This window comes from Coregonus clupeaformis, chromosome 21, assembly GCF_020615455.1.
Source record: "Coregonus clupeaformis isolate EN_2021a chromosome 21, ASM2061545v1, whole genome shotgun sequence".
NCBI classification, from domain to species: domain Eukaryota; kingdom Metazoa; phylum Chordata; class Actinopteri; order Salmoniformes; family Salmonidae; genus Coregonus; species Coregonus clupeaformis.
Window position 1 is genome coordinate 27066556 of NC_059212.1, and position 11785 is coordinate 27078340.

The window sequence follows — 11785 nt, forward strand, 5'->3', positions numbered from 1 at the left end:
CTCCACACATTTGGAAAACGTTCGAGGTGCCAGGGCGTACCCGAATGGCATCCTCGTGAACTCGTACGCCACCCCTTGAAAGGCGAACCGCAGAAACTTCCTGTGACGCGATTGTATCGGCACATGGAAGTACGCGTCCTTTAGGTCTATGCTTGTACAAAAGTCTCCTTTCTGGACACATTCCAGTAGACGTTTTGTCGTCAGCATTCGGAAGGGCCTTTTGGTTATGCTCTCGTTGAGAGTGCGCAAATCCAAAATCGGCCTCACTCCCCCCCGTCTTTTTGGGCACTAGGAAATAAGGCGAATATAGCCCTTTGTTCCTTTGCTCCCGGGGAACTACTGTGACCGCCTCCTTCGCCAAAAGTTCCGTAATCTCTGACATCAGAGCGGCCACTTTGTCCGGCGTTTTCATCACCGTCTCCACCACTCCCCTGAACGGGGTGGGGTTCGATGGAATTGGAGGGCATAACCCTTCTGCAACGTCTGTTCTAGCCAGCGTGAGAGGGTACAGCTTTGTTGCCACTGCCAGCAATGCAGAGAAAGCGGGCGCGCACGAAGCTGTGGTGCATCCAGTAGGAAGGACCTGTATTCCTCTATGGCCCTCGCCGCCGCTATTCCCCAGCACTGGGTTGGTGGAATAGCCCAAGGCGGGCCCCCTCGAAAGGGAGAGGAAACATCAGCTCGTTCTGAGAGAATCGGAGGCCTTGATACGTCAGTTACGTCTGTAACTCCAGTATTCCGGCCCTCCGTGAACGCAGCACGGTTTTGAGCTGCACTGACTGAGGTATTAACCTGAGACAGAGCGCCCTCCCCGGATAGCAATTGCGTCATCATGTCATTGCCTGACTGAGACTGCTGCTTGTCATGAGATCCGTCCACTGCAGTACTCAACAGAGTCTGGAAAGTGTGGTCTCTAACTGGTACCACAAGGTGGCGCCACAATACCTCTTTTTCACTGGTCTCATGAGGCTGCTCAACAGCACACTCTAGGTGTGGTGAGCTGCACTCAGAGTAGTGGGCATTGTTACGTTCTGAATTAACCGGGGGCGCCCATACATTGGTTACACCTGTAACTCTAGTATTCTGGCCCTCCGTGAACGTCGCACGGGTCTGAACTGCGCTGGCTGAGGCGTTAGCCTGAAGCAAGGCGTCATTCCCAGCTAGCGGCTGCGTCTTCATGTCATATTTAGACTGAGACAGCTGCCTGCTATGTGAGACCTTTACTACAGAGCTCCTAGGAGTCTGTAGTAAAATATCTTTATTAGGTGAGCTAAGGCTACGCCTTGCTACCTTTTCCCTTTCCTCTCCTGAGTGTGTTCAACTACGCACCCTTGGTGGGTTGAGCTACACTCAGGATGGTGAGAGAAATTCATAGGACGTGAAATACTCTGCAATGTGTCATGGAAGAAAGGCTCTTTTGTGACAATGTCAGTGAGAGCCAGCTCTTTATTCACATAACAACAATAAACATTTCCCTCCATGCCCTGAACAGTGGGGTGGGGGGGAACAGTGGGCTCTGTCGCGTCCAGCGCCGAGCCGTCAACCGTCCTCTCCCCCTCGTCCCGTCATTGACGCGGTCGTTTCTGGCTGACCTTCTGGTGTTGCCAGGACGGTTTCGTGACGACCTCTCTCGCCGGCGGAATCGTCGCCACCACCGTCGTCGCTGGAGGGCCGAGCCCGCTCGCCTGCTGTCGGTGGTAGGCGCCTGTCGCGTCGCCTCCCTGTAGTTCTACTAGGGGCGTTCGAGGTTGACGGGTTAGTTGAGGCCCTGCTAAACTTGCCTGCCAATGGCAGGTGTTTAGCCAGGTGCTTTCTCTCCTCGTCAAGCTTACCAAAGCGTTCCGTCGCCTCCTTAACGGCGACCCCAAAGAGGCCCTCGCTAGAGACGGGAGCGTTTAGTAGCGAGGCTCTGTCCGTCTCCTTCATGGCTGTCATTGACAGCCAGAGGTGACGTTCCATGACCACCGAGGTGGCCATGGACCGGCCTGCGCATATCGCTGACGCTTGTGTCAAATGAAGAATAGCGCCAGAAATCCTGGACGCCTCTTCAATCTCCTCGCTGGTTAACCGTTGTTAGACGGGATAGGGAGGCTGCGAGGAGGGCAATGTTATTAGCCGCTGACACAGCCTGGGCTCCCAGCGTAAAAGACTTCTCAGCCAGCTGTGCTGTGAGTCTGTCTTTTTGTGCTGGCAGGTGGCTTTCTTGGAGGCCGCCCAGGGACTCGAACCCGGCACTAGATACGCCGCCATGGCGCTCTCGAGCCTAGGGATTCCCTTAGCACCCCACTCACGTCCAGCCACTCTCGTGAATGGGGTGTACACCTTGGCCGGCGAACGCGCCGCCAGGGGTGTATCCCACGAGCCCTCGACATATTTTCCGAGGAAGGCATAGCAGGAGCCATCGGCTCAGCTGCCTTCCTCGGTCTAGAGTAGGGGCCGCCCTCCATCATGTCGACCTCCACGGGGGGAGCAGGGGGCAGCGCCATCTCTAGTCGGTTGGCGGCTCTCTCAATGAGTTCGGGAAAGTCCGCACGCAGAGAGGCCGCTGCGAAGGACAGGGCTGCTGACGTAACAGAGCCCGTGTCGTCATCGCACAAGGAGCCTTCAGATCTCGCACTCCCCATAGGGAAGGGGGTCTTGAAGGTTGGATTGTTGCATTGGAACATCCATCTCCGCGTCTCTCTCCTTGTCATCCCCTGAGCCAGCACTGTCCGACGACGCCTCTGAAGCAGAGGTGAGAAGAGACAGTACATCCTCTAGGGGGATATCCTCCCTAAAAAACACCCAACGCTGCTTCCTCACCTTCATAGGAAGGAGGGCGCAGGAGGCGCAATTAGGGGATTGCCGGTCCCTTCCTTGGCATGCTGCGGCCCCAAACACACGAAACAAAGGTCGTGGGGGTCCGCAGATGCCATGGAGGAGCATCGGCACTGAGCCCTGAAAAGGGCTTTTGGGGGTGGAAAATCTCCTGGCGTGCTCATTTTAGAAGACGTCGATGGCTGGCTCATCGACGGCGATTTCTTCCTGAGTCTTCTTCTCTTCTTGGCTTCTTCAGTCTAGTCCAGTCGCTGAAGATAATGGGAGGCTGATTGAGGGGAAGTGTCCCCTCTTATAGGGACACCTGTGCTCCCATTGGCTGCAGGTGTGTGCATCATTTTGCTTCAGGCTGTTGCTGCCTTAGGGCAGAGGGTAAACCACTAGGAGCAGAGCTCCCCTATGGGGTGGCGCTCCACGATATAGAACCAGGCTCGGAGGGGTGGCCAGTCCTCTACTGGCTGGAGATTAGAGTACATGGCCATTAAGGCCAGGTCGTTCAAGAGGTTCGTAGATTAACAGCAGGGATAAATAAATGGCTGCAGAGGGTGCAACAGGTCAGCACCTCAGGAGTAAAATGTCATTTGGCTTGTCATAGCCAAGCATGGAGGTCGCGAGTCGAAAACAGCAGGTCCGGGACAAGGTAGAACGTCCGGTGAACAGGTCAGTGGTCCATAGCCGCAGGCAGAACAGTTTAAACTAGTCTAATACATTTGGCTCTAATAAGTACATCTTGTACACACGTCTATACCCAGTGACAGAGTTCGGAAACGCTACGAAAAACCACCAGCCGCTGCCCCACTACTTGGTATACAGGGAACGGATGGGGTAAGGAAATATAGCCCGTCACAATTCACAGACAGCGCTCTGACATCCACATTATAATTTGACTTACTTTAAAGCTATACACACACACAGTTCGTTTATGTTCATGGAGTACGACAACTTTTTGGGTCACTATTTAACTAGGCAAGTCAGTTAAGAACAAATTCTTATTTACAACGACGCTGGGCCAATTGTGCGCCGCCCTATGGGACTCCCAGTCACGGCCGGATTGTGATACAGCCTGGAATCAATCCAGGGTCTGTGGTGACGCCTCTAGCACTGAGATTTAATGCCTTAGACCGCTGCGCCACTCAGGAGCCCCATAACTGAATAATATTCTTCAAGAAACAAAGTGAATAAATTATGGTAATATTAATCATGTTTAATAACGACTCATGAGATATAATGCGTACACCCATTTTATTGACAAACCAAAATAATTACGCAACATTTACAGCAACAAATCTCCAAAGTAATTGACTAACATGAAACATTTTCAGTTAGAATGCTGACACCGGAGTAGCACTTGGTTTCAAGTGATAGTTTGATGGATTAAACAGGTTCTTATGGAGCACACCGAGGGATAGCGCCTTCCACATGATTCAGCTTGCCAGCCTTTTTCATCTTAAGAGGAAACACGGAATAGAAATGACCTCACAACTCCGATGTACACACAAAAATAGTAAAGTGTCATATTTGTTAAACTTACTATGAAAGTTTGATTTGATGAATGATAGTGGGCTTACTGTACCTCCAGAGTTCATCTGAATACATGGCTCTCTGGCACCCCTCGTGTTACTCGGCTCGTCTGCCGCCCAGTTCTCGTGATCAAATTTGGAGCCGTCACTCCAGAACCATAGCCTGTCCTGCGGGGGGAAGTGGTGAGGTCTCAGTATCACATAGATGGGCTTGCTGAAAGCAAGAACAATTTCTAAAATCCAACATACTCAGGGTCTTTCCTTCACCTGTAGCACCAAACCCGTAAAAGCTACCACTACCAAAACAACTTCAAAAACCATGCAGACTGGCACTGTTGCGTGAAAATAAGTGTTGATACTACATACTTTTCAAATTACAACCACGGTGATACAAAGCCCAATGCATTTCAGTGGCCATAGACTTGAACGAGAAGAAAACTAGTATACAACCGACTCTGCATTAGGACGAAACAGCGCCACCCCACCACCGTTATTGTTTGTTGCGGAGCTGAGGAGTGTCGCGCCCCGTGGTTTATTTTAGTTTAAAAAAGAGTTGTAACTTTTGTTACATATCGCAAACAGACGAGTCACCATTAAGGATTCCAGATTTTAAAACGCCATACAAACGGGCAGATCAGTCTGGAATAGGTTGCCTTGTGATCCCATTTACACTTTGAACTATAATGCTTTTAACATTTGCATATAAAATCCATAGGCTTAAATGGGAAGTATTTGGATTAGCCACTGCTCTTGAACTGTTTACGCAACAAACGCCAACATGGAAATGTACAAACTCACTCAATTTAGATTGAGTCACAGCTGTCTGCTACCATTCATACTTAAACTAGAAAGCTTGTTCCATCCCGTCATTACATGCTAAACTGAAATCACTGTCACAGAACTTTCAAACTAAAACATTGAAATTAAAAAACGCGTTGTATAGCTTATGATGCTTAATATACACACTTAAAAACCTAACTTCAGACATATGAGCAAACATCCAGTTTATGTGTCCAACTCATTTAACAAAAATGTCAGATACAACCTTAGTCCCAAGGTCTCGAAAATAGAAAAAAGGAAGCTAGTCAGTTTCTGCGCCATTGCAAAGAGGAAGAGGCGAAGCGAGAGGCATAACTGAGCCCAAAATCTGTTCCCAAGCAGGTGGAGTTTTCCCCGGTCACCAAGCAAGTTGTTTTTGTATGGCGGTCAATAAGATGTCGAATTTTGTTAACAAAAAGTGTAATCGCTTATTTGAGTGAATATACGTTTTGTAATGCTTAGGTTGTTACGAGAGTACTGATACATGTAGAACACATGACATCCCGGCAACTTTGAGAAAAACATTTATATCAGAGGTGTGCCTGTCACTCGAATCTGCCCTCATAGGCTAGAATGGTCCCACCTGATCTTCCATTTAAGACTTCTTTACATTGTTAGAGCGGCCAATGGAGTATCTGGTCAATATAATGGATCATCTGTGGCAATACAGGCAATTGCTCTAGAGTTGTTCAAATAATATTTCTAGATGATCAACTCAAATCTAGACCTACACGCAACAGTATTTTTCGCTTTTGACAATGATTTCACACGAGGCCTTAGTCACATGATATGCCTAAATACTTACAACCACTAGGCTAATAAATAATGACGTTTTTCTTTCGATTATTTCATTAACCTACATCATGTCAATATCACGTTGATAAAAAAGATGCCCAAATTGGGTGTGCCTATACATTGGGCCATTTAAAGCATCTAGGGGCCATGTTAACTTCAGTAGTATTTGGTAAACATGATAGCCCTTTCAAATATAGGCAAGTAATGTCATGCCTACTGTGCCAAAGCAATTTAAAAATTGTTTAACGGAGTGGCGAGTGTGGATATAATGGTAATATCAAAATTCCGCTTTTGACAGCCATCATACTCTATGAGTCAGCGCAAAATAGGTTATGCACGCCAACATATTAGGTAAGAATAAGCAAAGAGAGTGTCAAGCGAAAATTATATAAAACATTTTACCACTGCAACATGTAATTTAGTCTGAAGAGTGCTATTTAGAGTCCACAGCTGGCGACGCCTTATTGCGATTGGTTATTCCCCATTATTTGCAGTACCTCAGACTGTTATCATTACCAGCTGAGAAACTGTTGAGCTGATTTTACTCCTGGCACAGAGTTGTCTGAGCAGTGTCTTAACAGCCTAAAACCTACTTCCAGCTGATTGTTTTGAGACTAATAAACCAGTTAACAGGATTCGACATATTGATGAGTATACTCAAGATCTTACCTATGAATATACTCTAGCTGAACTGTTCAGGTAGAGTATAACTTTCACTTCAGTCATTTCTATTAAGTATGACAATACCGTACCTTTCCCTGAACAGCATCAAAGCCGCCAATCCAGGTAAGAGGGAAACTGCCAGTCTTGATCAACACCAGCGCCTGCAGAAATGTGGACTCGTCGGAGCTGTGCACAGATGCCAGGTTTGCGCCAAGGTACTTTACAGCGTTATGCACAGGCTTCAGTTTTTCGCCAAGGAACATACAGTGGCGCTAGAGCAAGCAGTAGACAGAGACAAAGGCATGTCATAATGGAAGTATTAGTCAGTTGTGCAGTCTGAGAATTTGTCTTCTGGACTCACAATCAAAATATTGGCCATCGGAACTAATGTTCCATTAAAACAGAATCTTAGAGGTTTTAGTTAGTCTGTCTTAACCCATGCCCTGAGGGTTCTAATATACTAGAGGGCCCAACGCCACAAAATATTGCAAAGCCTATAGAAAATACAAATTACAGAATAATAAGATGTTCAGTATTTTACATGAGGGGCCGGTTAAAATAAGGCCAAACAACATTTAAGGTAACTTCAAACAAAAAAGTTGATTTCAATTTAACTTTAATTCACAGTAGAGGGTAAGCATTATACCTCTGCTTTGGGCCATGTCCTTGCAGTTTCAACAAACATGAAGCAGCGGGAATTAAATTGGAACCAGCCTGTGGGGCATGGGTTTCTTTTGTCTGCTGCAAATTTCACCAAATCATCTGAAAGAAGATCGGGCATGTCCCGAAATTGCAGCCAATTTGAATCATAAATAACTACTGAATATTATTAGTAAGTAAGTCAATCCACACACTACAACAAAACAAATAATTGAATGACGTAAAGCACAAACTCATTCCACAGAGGGTCTACAGGTTCACTCCTCCCTTGATGGGTTTAGGTCACTAACTAGTAAAGAAGGCCCTTACCTGGTTGTCTAAGTCTTCATTGAAAGGAAGACCAAAAACCTGCAGATACTAGGCACTCCGTGGAATGAGTGACACCCCTGATGTAAAGTGTGAGGCTGACTCTTACTTGCGTAGCTCGCAGTCATTATTCTGTTGTCGCCCAGTGTAGAGGCAGCGCTGAGAAGCAGAAGAATGGTCAACGTCGCCATGGTGATAGTCTCCTGAGAGAGAAGACAGACAATGAGAGAAGCCATCAAGACAAATTCAGTGCAGCGTTTCCCTAACCTCTCGTAACCCAGCAAGGCCACATCATGTATTCCAGTACCATCACAGTCAACTAATGGATGGCTAAGGAATACCAGGTATCATCTCTTCCACCACATACAGTAGATTAGCCTGGCACAAAGGAATGTTTGACTCCCAAATGGCACCATACTCCGCTAGTGCACTACTTTGACCAGGGACCCCAGTGCACTACATAGGGAGGGGGGGTACACACCCTAAAATGGCACCCTACCTAACCCAGTTCAAACCCTGATGCGTGACACACCTAGTAAGACACATTTTTGCAAAGGCAATTAGCTTGTAAAGTAGGTTCTTCTAGATCAGGAGACTAAACTCTCCTAGCATGAGCTACTTTCCAAAAAATTTAACATGTGGCGAGCTACTTTCAAATAGGCACAGTCTCTCCCCTGCAACGCTTCCGGGTCTTTGGTGTACAAGAGAAAGTAATGCACCGTTCTGTCAAGATACCTGCTAAAAATTATGGTTAACTACTAAGGGGGCCCTATAAAAACTGTGATCCCCGCCACAAATTACAGACATTTTCCCAAATGTTCTCAGTTGAATTTTCTGGTTTCCCACTCAATTACAATTGTTCATTAAGAACAAAATGTGATGTCCATGCTTTATTCACATCAGAATACCATTTGTTTTTGGTCTGGAAGAAATGTAAACACATTTGGATTTGCGTAATTCTCCTTTAAATTGCACCATATAGCTAGTTATTAATCAATGTGTGGTCTAATGTACCAGTCTAGCGATGGTTCTGTTGATGCTCGTTTCATGGCAAAGTCTCCAAATAAATCGATACAAATTATATACGTCCGCCAGGTAAGTATACTTTACAGTTAACCTTGAAGTAAATGTTTTCGGGAAACAAGCTGTCAACCCACAAGACGGTTATCACCTCAACTGGCTACACAGAGTGATCGAAAAACGCGCACCACAGACGGCCAATATTGTTGGAAATTAATTGGCAGATGGCTTAAAAAGCCACATTTAACACTAATAGTGGCTAACCGGGAGCGGGATAATGTCAAGTCGCGTTGATTAAGTAGTAGCTGGGTACTTGCAGTGTCTGATACTTGTGAGATTTGTTTGCCGTTGAAAACGTGAAAATTGCATGTACTTTCAGAATTGTTTGGCAAACTACTCATAGTTGGGCTGCGAGCTACTGCGACCTGTTGGAGACCCCTGCCCTATATAATGCACTACATTTGATCAGGATCACATATGCCTAATGGGCCCTGGTCAAAAGTAGTGCACTACATAGGGAACCATTTGGGATGAAAGTAGATACAGTACTAGATGAATATGTTGAACTCACCTTCTGCGATCTTGATGTTTCAGCGGTTTTCACTGGGTCGCTTTGTCCCGTCTGTGAGTTGAATTCTACCTCTCCCTGCTCTCCTTTTTTAAGGAGGAACCATCCAGTCAGACCCCTCCCTCTCTCATCCTTTAACCGATTAAAGTAATCAACTAATCATCAAGCTTTTATCATTTGAATCAGCTGTGTAGTGTTAGGGGAAAACCAAAACGTGCACCCCTTGGGCATAGCCACGGGAAGTAGTTTGGTGGTGCAGCATATTTTTTATAGAAATGTATTTTCAAAGGGGGTGCTGAAAAAATATATTTGCCTGTGCTACACATGCTATATTGGTCCACTATTATAGCACTATTAAAGGCCCCGTGCATTACTTTTGTGAAAATGTTAAAAATTAAATAAATTCTTCCCGCGACTATTGCCCTTGTGGTTTCCATTTGAAAAAAGCATTTTTTTTTTAAATTTTTTTTTACTAATTCATGGGTTGCACGACATTATTGTTATGAAGATTCTCTTGCGCACTGGTGCCCGACTAAACGTTGTACTTAATTCTACCTAATTGAAACTGATAAAGATTGTCCAAAGTGGATTATAGTGGCTTGGAAATTATGGCATTTCAGAAGGAAACAAATAATTAGTAGGAAAACTTTTGTCATCATTGTGATGTCGTTAGATTGACTTCAGATGCAGTATAACTACTGAACAAAAATATAAAAGCAACATGTAAAGTGTTGGTCCCATGTTTCATGAGCTGAAATAAAAGATCCCAGACATTTTCCATACACACAAAAAGCTTATTTCTCTCAAATTGTGTGCACAAATTTGTTTACATCCCTGTTAGTGAGCATTTCTCCTTTGCCAAGATAATCCATCCACCTGACAGGTGCGGTATATCAATAAGCTGATTAAACAGCGTGATCATTACACAGGTGCACCTTGTGCTGGGGACAATAAAAGGCCCAATGCCACAGATGTCTCTAGTTTTGAGGGAGCGCGCAATTGGCACGCTGACTGCAGGAATGTCCACCAGAGCTGTTGCCAGATAATTTAATGTTAATTTAAAGCTGCCTCCAACGTCGTTTTAGAGAATATGGCAGTATGTCCAACCGGCCTCACAACCGCAGACCACGTGTAACCACCCCAGCCCAGGACCTCCACATCCGTCTTCTTCACCTGCGGGATCGTCTGAGACCAGCCACCCGGACAGCTGATGAAACTGTGGGTTTGCACAACCAAAGACTTTCTGCACAAACTGTCAGAAACCGTCTCAGGGAAGCTCATCTGCATGCTCGTCGTCCTTACCAGGGTCTTAACCTGACTGCAGTTCGGCGTCGTAACCGACTTCAGTGGGCAAATGCTCACCTTCAATGGTCACTGGCACGCGGGAGAAGTGTGCTCTTCACGGAAGAATCCTGGTTTCAACTGTACCGGGCAGATGGCAGACAGAGTGTATGGCGTTGTGTGGGCGAGTGGTTTGCTGATGTCAACAGAGTGCCCATGTTGTGGTTATGGTATGGGCAGGCATAAGCTACGGTCAATGAACACAATTGCATTTTATCGATGGCAATTTGAATGCAAAGAGATACCGTGACGAGATCCTGAGGCCCATTGTCGTGCCCATCATCCGCCGCCATCACCTCATGTTTCAGCATGATAATGCACGGCCCCATGTCACAAGGATCTGTACACAATTCCTGGAAGCTGAAAATGTCCCAGTTCTTCCATGGCCTGCATACAACCAGACATGTCACCAGTGCTTGACTTTCGGCAGGAGCTCACTGGAGCTGAGTAGTGGCACCTCAAATGTTCTACTGCTTGAGCTCCTATTCCTCTTATAGAATATTAGCTAAAAAGTATTGTGGCGCTCCCGCACCTAAATATAAACCGTAAAATAGCACCCAAAATGAGTACCGGCACCTATTTCAGTTCAAGTCAAGCGCTGCATGTCACCACCCATTGAGCATGTTCGGGATGCTCTGGATCAACGTGTACGACAGTGTGTTCCAGTTCCCGCCAATATCCAGCAACTTCGCACAGCCATTGAAGAGGAGTGGGACAACATTCCACAGGCCACAATTAACAGCCTGATCAACTCTATGAGGCAAATGGTGGTCACACCAGATACTGACTGGTTTTCTGATCCACGCCCCTACCTATAAAAAAAGTTATCTGTGACCAACAGATGCATATCTGTATTCCCAGTCATATGAAATCCATAGATTTAGGGCCTAATTAATGTATTTAAATTGACTGATTTCCTTATATGAACTGTAACTCAGTAAAATCTTTGAACTTGTTGCATGTTGCGTTTTATAATTTTGTTCAGTGTACATGCAGTGTACATCCACCCAAATGTCTGCAGGCCCACCCACCAACGAATTTCTGTCTACACAACTGAAACTGGTAACTTGCCCATATGGTTTAAGTTGGCACTGCAAGAAAGGAAAGGGGCTGGCAATGTGTTTTCAAACTAAGGTAGGATTCATTAAAGCCTAATCTCTTTTTCTGGTGCTCCTAACTTTTAAAGTTGGGAGCACCAGTGCTACCAATGAAAATGTGAATAGTCTACAGTTAAATCTAGCCCATTGTTTTGACTGTCAGTACATTAGTAGCCCTG

At 45.9% G+C, this 11785-nt stretch overlaps 1 protein-coding gene across 1 annotated transcript; it reads right to left on the reverse strand.

Annotated features, from left to right (window-relative positions):
• Nucleotides 1-4045: 4045 nt before the first annotated feature.
• Nucleotides 4046-9316, reverse strand: LOC121534612 (ladderlectin-like). Its single transcript, XM_045206281.1, has 6 exons — nt 9172-9316; nt 7690-7783; nt 7261-7376; nt 6704-6886; nt 4391-4505; nt 4046-4263 (listed from the first exon to the last, which is right to left on the reverse strand). The coding sequence occupies exons 2-6, from the start codon at nt 7769-7771 to the stop codon at nt 4172-4174; spliced, it is 588 nt and encodes a 195-aa protein (XP_045062216.1). The 5' UTR covers nt 7772-7783; nt 9172-9316; the 3' UTR covers nt 4046-4171.
• Nucleotides 9317-11785: the final 2469 nt, after the last annotated feature.

Coding starts and splice junctions, on each gene's coding strand:
- LOC121534612 (XM_045206281.1), bottom strand. CDS start 7,771: ATGGCGACGTTGACCATTCTTCTGCTTCTCAGCGCTGCCTCTACACTG. Junction 6,887..7,260: donor GGACATGGCCCAAAGCAGAG/GTATAATGCTTA, acceptor TGCTTGCTCTAG/CGCCACTGTATGTTCCTTGG. Junction 4,264..4,390: donor TATTCAGATGAACTCTGGAG/GTACAGTAAGCC, acceptor TTTCCTCTTAAG/ATGAAAAAGGCTGGCAAGCT.